The 8,980-nt window shown below is 35.9% G+C and overlaps 1 protein-coding gene across 1 annotated transcript; it reads right to left on the bottom strand.

The window, feature by feature from the left end:
• Positions 1–648: 648 nt before the first annotated feature.
• LOC106384297 lies at positions 649–2,317 on the bottom strand. Its single transcript, XM_013824285.1, has 5 exons — positions 2,106–2,317; positions 1,799–1,929; positions 1,448–1,728; positions 1,152–1,370; positions 649–960 (listed from the first exon to the last, which is right to left on the bottom strand). Exons 1-5 carry the CDS (start codon positions 2,315–2,317, stop codon positions 649–651), a joined length of 1,155 nt encoding a protein of 384 aa, XP_013679739.1.
• Positions 2,318–8,980: the final 6,663 nt, after the last annotated feature.

Raw genomic sequence — 8,980 nt, 5'->3', positions numbered from 1 at the left:
ACGAAGTTCGCACTAGTAAAAAATTATCGCATAGCCACTACAACTTCGTGGCTATAGAGGAGAAATTTGTGGCTAGGGAGAAAAGAGCCACAGTTTTAGAAAGGAAAATTACCGTGGCTATAGCTTCGTGGTTGGAATAAAAACGCGGCATATTATGGCTAGTAGCCACGCTTCTTTTCGTGGCTTTAATAGCCACGGTAATAACTTCTTTACTGTTGCTACTTTTAGTGGCTAGGAAAGCCACGATTGTACCACTAATTTAAAGTGGCTGTATTAGCCACGATATTGCCACTATGTATTCGTGGCTTTAAAAAGCCACGGTTTTATTTTTTATTCACGTGGTATTGGTTAGCCATGTTAAAGCCACTTTCTATATTGTGGCTATTATATAACCATTTTTGTAAATGGTTTTCCTCTTTGATTTGTTTTAATTTGCCAAATTTAACAATGTATATTTCCATTCAAATATTAAAACATTGCACATATAATTAAAACAGAAATTGCATATATATAAAAGAATAGGTTCAATATTACACAAACATAGATAATTATACAAGGGAGAAGAGTTTTAAAGAGTCTAAGAAGACTCTACAAAAGATGAGCTAGAGTTTGATGAGCTTTGTTACAAAAGAGAAGATAAGAACCTACTTAAGGATGAGGAGTTGGGGCTTGGAGCTGAGCAGAAGTCTGTTCAGTAGGTGCTTGTGGGGGACGAAGCGTTTGGAGCAGCTGATTGATTGCATCTCTTGTTGATGCAAAGTCCTGCTTCATCTCGGACACATCCTGCTTCACCTCAAACACGCCCTCCCTCACACTTTGGAGGCTTGTCTCAAGACCTCCCACACGCATCTCCAGCTCCAGGTTGCGGACAAGACCATTAGGGACGCGTGAAGAAGGTGATTGCTCCCTGTATTGGGCACTGCCGAGTCCATAAACATGCCCCCTCTTACCCTTAGCATTCTGTTGAACATAACAGAAAATAATTTTAATAAAAGCTTTCTTCACTGTAAATAAGCAGAACATGCACAGCTCTAAGTCATATCTAATTCTACCCGCAAATAACCAACCACATTCTTAAGCAGCTCTAAGTCATCCAATTCCACGTACAAATCAGAACATAAAACAACTGAAACCTAGTGTATGAAAGATACCTTTAGATAAGCTTTGTTTATCTTGAGGCGAGATGGAGTAGATGATGTACTTGGACTCCCGGGTGATCCGTCAGTGTTAGAGAGCTGTGTGGCTTCCAGCTCGGCTTGAGTAACCAGCTCTTCAGCACGGTAGTCCACAAAAGTCCCATCTGGTCTGGTGTGTGTCGCCCTGACTAGGTCAGTGAATGATGGCCTCTCATTAGTACCAGAAGCCACCATCTGCAAAAAAGAAAAATAATTACAGTAGATTAGAAAAAAAAAAGAACAGAATTAAGAGTATAGACATGGAAAGATACCGTGTTATACTCAATCCTTGCAAAAGACCGAGGTCCTGCATTATGCTTGTGGCAGCCTTTACCCACAGGATCAGACTTGCGAGATTTTGCAGCCTTCTTGCTCTTCTTTTTAGCTGCATCGGTCGCCCAATGCTCCAACAGGAGAGTCCAGTCAGCTTCATTGATGTACTTTGGCTTCTTCTGTTGCCTTTTCTTCTTGCTTATCCTTTCACCAATGGTTGTCCACGTTTCTTTCTTCCAAAGACCGTAGACTAAGTCATTAAACTCACGGTCAAATTTTGCTACAAAAGAAAACAAAACAGTAAGCGGTTTTAAAACATGTTAACGGCATATACAATGTATACTAGTCACTTACCACAAACGTTTGCCACCATGATTCCCTTCTTTCATCAGGAACCTTCCTCCAACTCTTCCAAGGCCCTATGTAGTATGCTTGCCAAGTTGCCCGAATGAAAGAGTTGACACATGGGTCAATACCAAACCTAAAACGATAACCAACATCAGTAACAGAAACAATACATCACAAAAAAATCCTAAAAAATAAACAATCATCGCTAACAATCCTAAACAGAAACTATCCTAAGCAATCACAACCATAAAACAAATAACAGAAACTATTTTAGTATAAGAAAGAGATGGAGACCAAATGTAGTCTTACCATAAAGCTCCATTGATTTTATCTGGATGGAGATGAGGATGTGCTAGCCTAGCAGGTGAATTGAGCACGGCATTGAGAGTCATCTGCGGGTAGCTATTGGAACGAGAAGAGGAAGCATCATGGTTCGAAGCCGGTCCAGTAGCACCAGGAGGCATAGAAGCCGGTCTAGTAGCACCAGGAGACATAGGAGGAGGTACTCTTGTTGAGTTCATCTGTTCACAACCAATGAAAAAGAAACATTAGTATACAAGCAAATATAAACAGAGACAAAGCGAAATAAAAGAGACAGAGAGAAGAACATGAGAAATTTAAACACTTTTTGGTCACAAGAACACTAACTAGACAGAGACAAAACCCCAAAATTCAAAACCCTAGATTGGAACGAAATCGAAACCTTAGATTGCATGTGAAATCGAAACCCTAGATTGGAACGAAATCGAAACACACACACAAGCAAAGAATTAAAAAGCCCCAAAAAATAAGGAAATCGAAACCCTAAAACATCTAATCGATTCGGGATCCTAAGGTTTCTGATTTGGTTACCTTGAGAGATGAGAGACGGGAGACGGGAGACGGTGAGGCTTGGAATGAGAGACGGCGAGACTTGAAACCGGAGAAGACGACGCGTTTCGTCAGTCGCGAGTCGAGAGAGAGTTTCGGTTTCTTTTTTGTGCTAAGTGTTGGAAGAAAGAGGAAAACCGATATAAAACCCTTTCAGCAAGCCACACAAACCAGCGTGGCTAATCATGGCTCTTTTTTAGCAATAACCGCGAAATGTCAAATAATTGGAGCCACAACCGAATAAATTGGAGGCAAACCAATTGGCAAACCAAAATTTCAACATAGCCACGATATTGCCACGAAAATACAGTGGCTGTTCTTTAATATAAACCGCAAATCCAGAAATAATTGGAGACAAAACCAAATACATTGGAGGCAAACCAATTGGTTTTTTCCAATTAAAACATAGCCACTGTGTAGCCACGAAATAAGCGTGGCTATTTTCAAAATCCGAAACCGCAAACATCTAACCCCTAAACTATAATCCCTAAACCCTCTTCCTTCAACCTTATACTCACACAACAACTTACATACATATTCCAAAAATCTTACAATCTATTTTAAAACCTTACAATATTTTGTAAAACCATATATTTTACAACCTTACCATTTATTTTACATCTCACAATATATTTTACAACAATACAATATATTTTACAACCTTCCAACTTATTTTACAACCTTACAACTTATTATTCAACCTTAATACCTTAAACACATATTTTACAATCATGGAATATATTTTTCTATTCTGAATCATCATCTGAATCACGGTCTGCTTCTACATCACCATCAGATACATATTCATCGTTTGGAGGATTCACTGGAGAAATATCATAATCACACACATCATCAACAACATGTGTCTCCACCCGTAACAATGAACTTTCAGCAACCTGATCACGTCTATCATCTTGCCATGCCGTTAACGTAATTTCTGATGTTTCACGGATTCCTCGGGGAATAATTTTTGTGCATGCCCACCAGTCATCGACTGATTGTCGATGTACCCGTGGATAAGGAATAAAACATGCTTGATCACAATTACCTGTTTATAGTACAATAACATCATAGTTTCATCAATAATATCAAATCCCAAAGAAATAATTATATATTTTTCACTTACCCGGTAATACAAAAGGATAATATTTTGCATATTGTCTTCGTGGTGAGACATCAACAAGACCAAATGGATGTATTCTCATACCGCGATTTGCTGTGTTGTCAAACCACGAACATTTAAAAACCATGACTTTCAAGCCAACATCACCATGATACTCCACCATCATGATCTCTTGTACAAGGCCATAGTAGTCTGTCTCGTTGGTTTCAGGAACACATACACCATAATGTTGAGTTCTCTTATTTTGACCATGGTTATGAGTGTGAAAAGTGTATCCACGTGTGTGGTATATTGGCCAAGACCTGTAACTACGCCTAGGACCTTGTACAAAATTCAACATCCACATAGGAAATGTGTAAAACTGAGTCGCATCATTAATCTGCAATACAATAACATTGTTATAAATTACAAATTTAATTAAATGAATTGTGGAACTTAATAATACAAAACAGTAACTCACATAGTCTTTTCACCAATCAGCAAATTTGGTGTCTTTTGCTTTTTGCATTGCAGCTAGAGTAATATCAAGAACACTTAACGTCATATATTCTTCAAACATCCTGCACACATTAAAATCATAATTATGTAACTAGAAATATGTATTTATATTATATTTTCATAATATTAAACTACCTTTCGTATGGAGCAAATGTTTCACAGTTGAGCATCATAAATGTCTGAAGAACAGTGTTATTTTCATCATTCAACCAACCAGTTGAGCATTGACCACTAATTATCCCTTCATGGTAAAATAAGGCTGGTACATCCAGATAATTGTATAAGAAACGAATATCACTCGGACCTTCTGGAATGCACATGATTTCAGGATGCCCAAAAAAATTTGAGGAAGCATTTGAAATCTCCTCATTTGTCCATTGTCCAACTATCGAACCTGCAATGTGTGCTTTGTTTTTGACCATCTTCTTCAAATGGTACATGTATCTTTCAAATACATACATCCACCTAAAATGGACAGGACCACCTAAGGCTACTTTCACACCGATATTTGCCTTTAAAAGGCCAACATCTGACTCTTTCAAAATCTTCGAAGAGATATCTCAGAAGAAGAGGGCAATATCTGTAAACAAAACATTAAAGTTAATTATAGCATCAATTATAGTAAATCATCAAATGATACAAACAAATAAATACCTCTAATCGTTGTGTGAACATTTTTGGGAAGGAGTTCAGCGAACGCAAATGGATATAGTCGTTCCATTATGACATGACAATCATGACTTTTCAGTCCATGTATCCATCGGGAAATTTTATATCATTTTTAAACCACAGAAGAAATGTTCATTTTCCCGCATTTGGCAGCCTGAATATTGCACGGGCATCGTTCCATCCTCTTTCATCTCTAAATCCCGTCTTTTGCATAGTCCTGGAAGATCCAATCTGCTTTTGATGTTGTCGTTCGTCTTTCCAGGAGCATTTAACACAGTGTTCGTCAGGTTATCGAAGAATTTTTTCTCAATATGCATGAAATCAAGACTATGCCGAAGAAGATGATTTTTCCAATACGGTAACTCCCAGAAGATACTCTTCTTTACCAATTGTGAGTAACTCCATATCCAGATATTGTCTTGGATGGGTTATCATGTCCATTCCCTCCACATTCCACATATTTTGATAAACCTTTTATATTTTTTATCCTTTCACGCAATATTTCTTCTCAGGTCAACCACAGTGGAGGACGATCTAAAACTGTTTTTCCCCGTCTAAATGCTTGAGTGTTTTTTCCGGTAAGGATGATCTGCATCTAAAAAACTTCTGTGGCAATCAAACTAACTATGTTTCCATCCGTTAGATAACCAGAATGCACCAGTCTCATCTTGGCAATATGGGCACGCCAACCGACCATGAGTCGTCCAACCTGAAAGCATTCCATAAGCTGGAAAATCGCTTATCGCCCACATCAAAACTGCTCGCATTATGAATCTTTCTTTCATTGAAATATCATATGCCTCCACACCATCCCTCCATACCATCTGTAATTCTTCAATCAATGGCTGAATGTAAATATCTAAGCTTTTCCTTGGATGTTTGGGCCCAGAAATTAGCACTGAAAGGTAAAAGAATTCTCTTTTCATACACATTCCCGGAGGCAAATTGTATGGAGTTACAATAACGGGCCAAGGGGAATGTGCTTCGCCATTCATACAAATCGGATTAAACCCATCTGTTGATAAGCATAGATAAATATTCTGGCTTTCAGCAGCAAATCCAGGATATACCTCATTAAAGAGTTTCCACGCTATGACATCAGATGGGTGATACATTTCGCCTTCCGGAGTCACATGTTCCTTATGCCACAGCATATTAGAAGCTGTCGCCTCTAGTTGGTATAGACGTTTCAGACGATCTACAATAGGCATGTAAAACATTCTCTGCTTTGGCTTGTTTTTTCCTTTTCCATTGTTCGGATAGTAGCGATCTTCTCCACAAAACCTACAACAAACCAACTTCGCATCTTTCTTCCAAAATAGCATACAATTCTTCACGCAAACATCAATCTTCTGTACGGGTAACCCAAGCCCTCGTGTCAGTTTCTTTGTCTCGTGATATGTTGCTGGAGCATTATTCGGCTGCGGAAGCATTTTTTTTAAATACTTCAGATATCTCATCTACACAAGCTTCCGCCAAATTATAATCCATCTTCACTTTTATCATCCGCGAGGCAAGAGACAACTGAGTTATTCCGTCTACACACCCTTCGTAGAGAGGTTGACTGGTTGCTTCAAATGCTTCAAAAACACTATCACGATATGGCTCTGCTACGTCCATCTCTGCTATAGGTTCCGGTATGTATGGTGGCGCAATGTCTGCTGGTACTTCTGGATTACCCTGGTAGTGATCTTCATGAGCATTCCAAGTAGGATTCTCCCACATTTCCTCTTCACCCGTTGAATGTTTCGCTCCAGAACTCTCACCAATAGTGTAGATTTTCTCTCCGTGACTCGTCCAGACATAATTATTTCCCTTAAAACCGTATAAGAACAGATGTCTTGAGACAACTTTTGCATCTCGTTGCTTCACATTTTTGCATCGAGCACACGGACACAATAACGTTTGTCGTTCCTCGTAATCTGCTTGACTACACGCAAATTGAAGAAATGCGTTAATGCCTCTTAGAAACACTTCTGAAACGGAATTACTCTCAGGATCAATCCTTCGATCCATCCACTCCCTTGAATCAAAGTAGAAAGACATAGTTTTGTTTAGAAAGTTTTGTTCTTAATGTTTCACACGGGGAGAGTATATATTTTAGAACAGAGCCATGGTTTAGCCACGAAACGTTCGTGGCTTTTTAAAAATATCACTGCCCAAAAATCTGTCTCTGCTCCCAACTGCATAAAGTTAATATTGCCACGACTCAGCCATGATAAAAGCGTGGCTATGCACACTGTTGCACATAACAGTACTGTTTTGATGTCGGCACAAAAAAACAAAACGTAGCCACGACGGGTTAAAGTGGCAAATTCGTGGTTATAAGGCTTGCCACGCAAAACTTCGTTGCTAGTTCGTGGCTTTTATAGCCACGGTTTTTTCGTGACTATATCGTGGCCTAGTTTTTTGTTTACCGTGTTTCGTGTCTTTTTCTTTATAGCCACGGTTTTGTAGTGGCAGTACCATGGCTATGCGATAGATTTTTACTGGTGTCGAAATCAAAAATCGAATGCAATAATGTTCTTTGTATTACATTTGCTAACGATGAAAAATGTAGGCAAGATGACACATGCTTGACATTGCTTATACTCAACATTAGTCTATGCATTATACGTTATCAATTTTAAAAAATTGAATTATGCATGGCTGAATTGATATTATTTCTTGAAATGGATAGCTCGTTAAAAGAAAAACAAAGTTCATACACATTTGAAGACTATATAAAATTTAAGTATCTGATTGGTATGGATATAGTTGTTATCACGTTTGTTTCTTTCTCATGAAATAGCGACATGTAAATATAAATTTGCAAGTCATATTTGTCTACATGGTTTGATAGGTTCCAAGCTTGAGAAGGAAATCATCACCTCTGCTTCACAAAAGTTTCACATTATAAAGTGCTTCTGATTTTGTTGTCTCTGAAATTGTAGCATTTACTAGCACGAGTTACATATGTTGTAAACTTTCACCCGAGGGGTTCTATTTGGAAATGATATCCAGTTAAAAAGAAAAAAAAATATATATATATATATATATCTATATTATTATTTGAAAATTGAATTTGTTGATTTGTCATCTTCTCCATGATTTTAGTTAATTTGTTTATTTATCATCTTTACCATAATTTTAAGATATTTTGCTGATCTGTCATCTTCTCCAAGATTTTAGTTAATTTTTTTACTTGTATATTTTTCATAATTTTAGGATACGTCATTAGTTTAATTAATATTACTATTAAAAAATTTATTTTGATATCTATATATTTATCATGATATTTAATATAATTAATAAATATTTAACTATTCAAACGATATATATAAAATTATTTTTTAAATGTATATTTAATATATAATTATTATAATATTTAAAATATTTAATTAATAAATTGATATTAACAGTATCTAGCGATAATATCATCATTACTTTTATATTATATTAATTTTATAATTTTAATAACTAATATTATAGCCAGTTTCTCTGATTTTTATTGGATTTATTGATCAAATAAAGATTATTAAAAAATTTATATATAAGTATACTAATATATTTGAATCAATCGGTTTCATTGGTTTATTCGGTTTGATTTTTTAATATATTGAACCATATTCATATACTGCACTTTCTTAAAATAACATCAATTTGGTTTATTCAGTAGTACTAAATCCAAACTATTTTCTCTATTTCGGTTTGGTTTGGTTTTAAATAGTTCGGTTTTACCAGATTGAACACTTCTAAACTATCTTTATTTTGTTAATGTTTTATATTTGTGATTTTTATCATCCTTTCAGTACCACATCATTTTTTCAGTCAAAATACAATATATGTTAATTTCAATACAAATTTCGTAATTTAATTATTAATATAGAAAAGATTTTGATCTAAAATCTACATCTTATAAATAAAAATATGAAACAAAAGAACATAATTTAATACATTGATTACCAATATGAATATTAAAATTTTATATTTTATAATAATTTAATTTTTTTATCTAATTGAATTATTATTATTTTATAAAAAT

Source organism: Brassica napus, chromosome C3 (genome assembly GCF_020379485.1).
Source record: "Brassica napus cultivar Da-Ae chromosome C3, Da-Ae, whole genome shotgun sequence".
NCBI classification, from domain to species: Eukaryota; Viridiplantae; Streptophyta; class Magnoliopsida; order Brassicales; family Brassicaceae; genus Brassica; species Brassica napus.
Note: the sequence above shows the minus strand (reverse complement) of the source record. Positions and strands in the feature narration are given on the sequence as shown.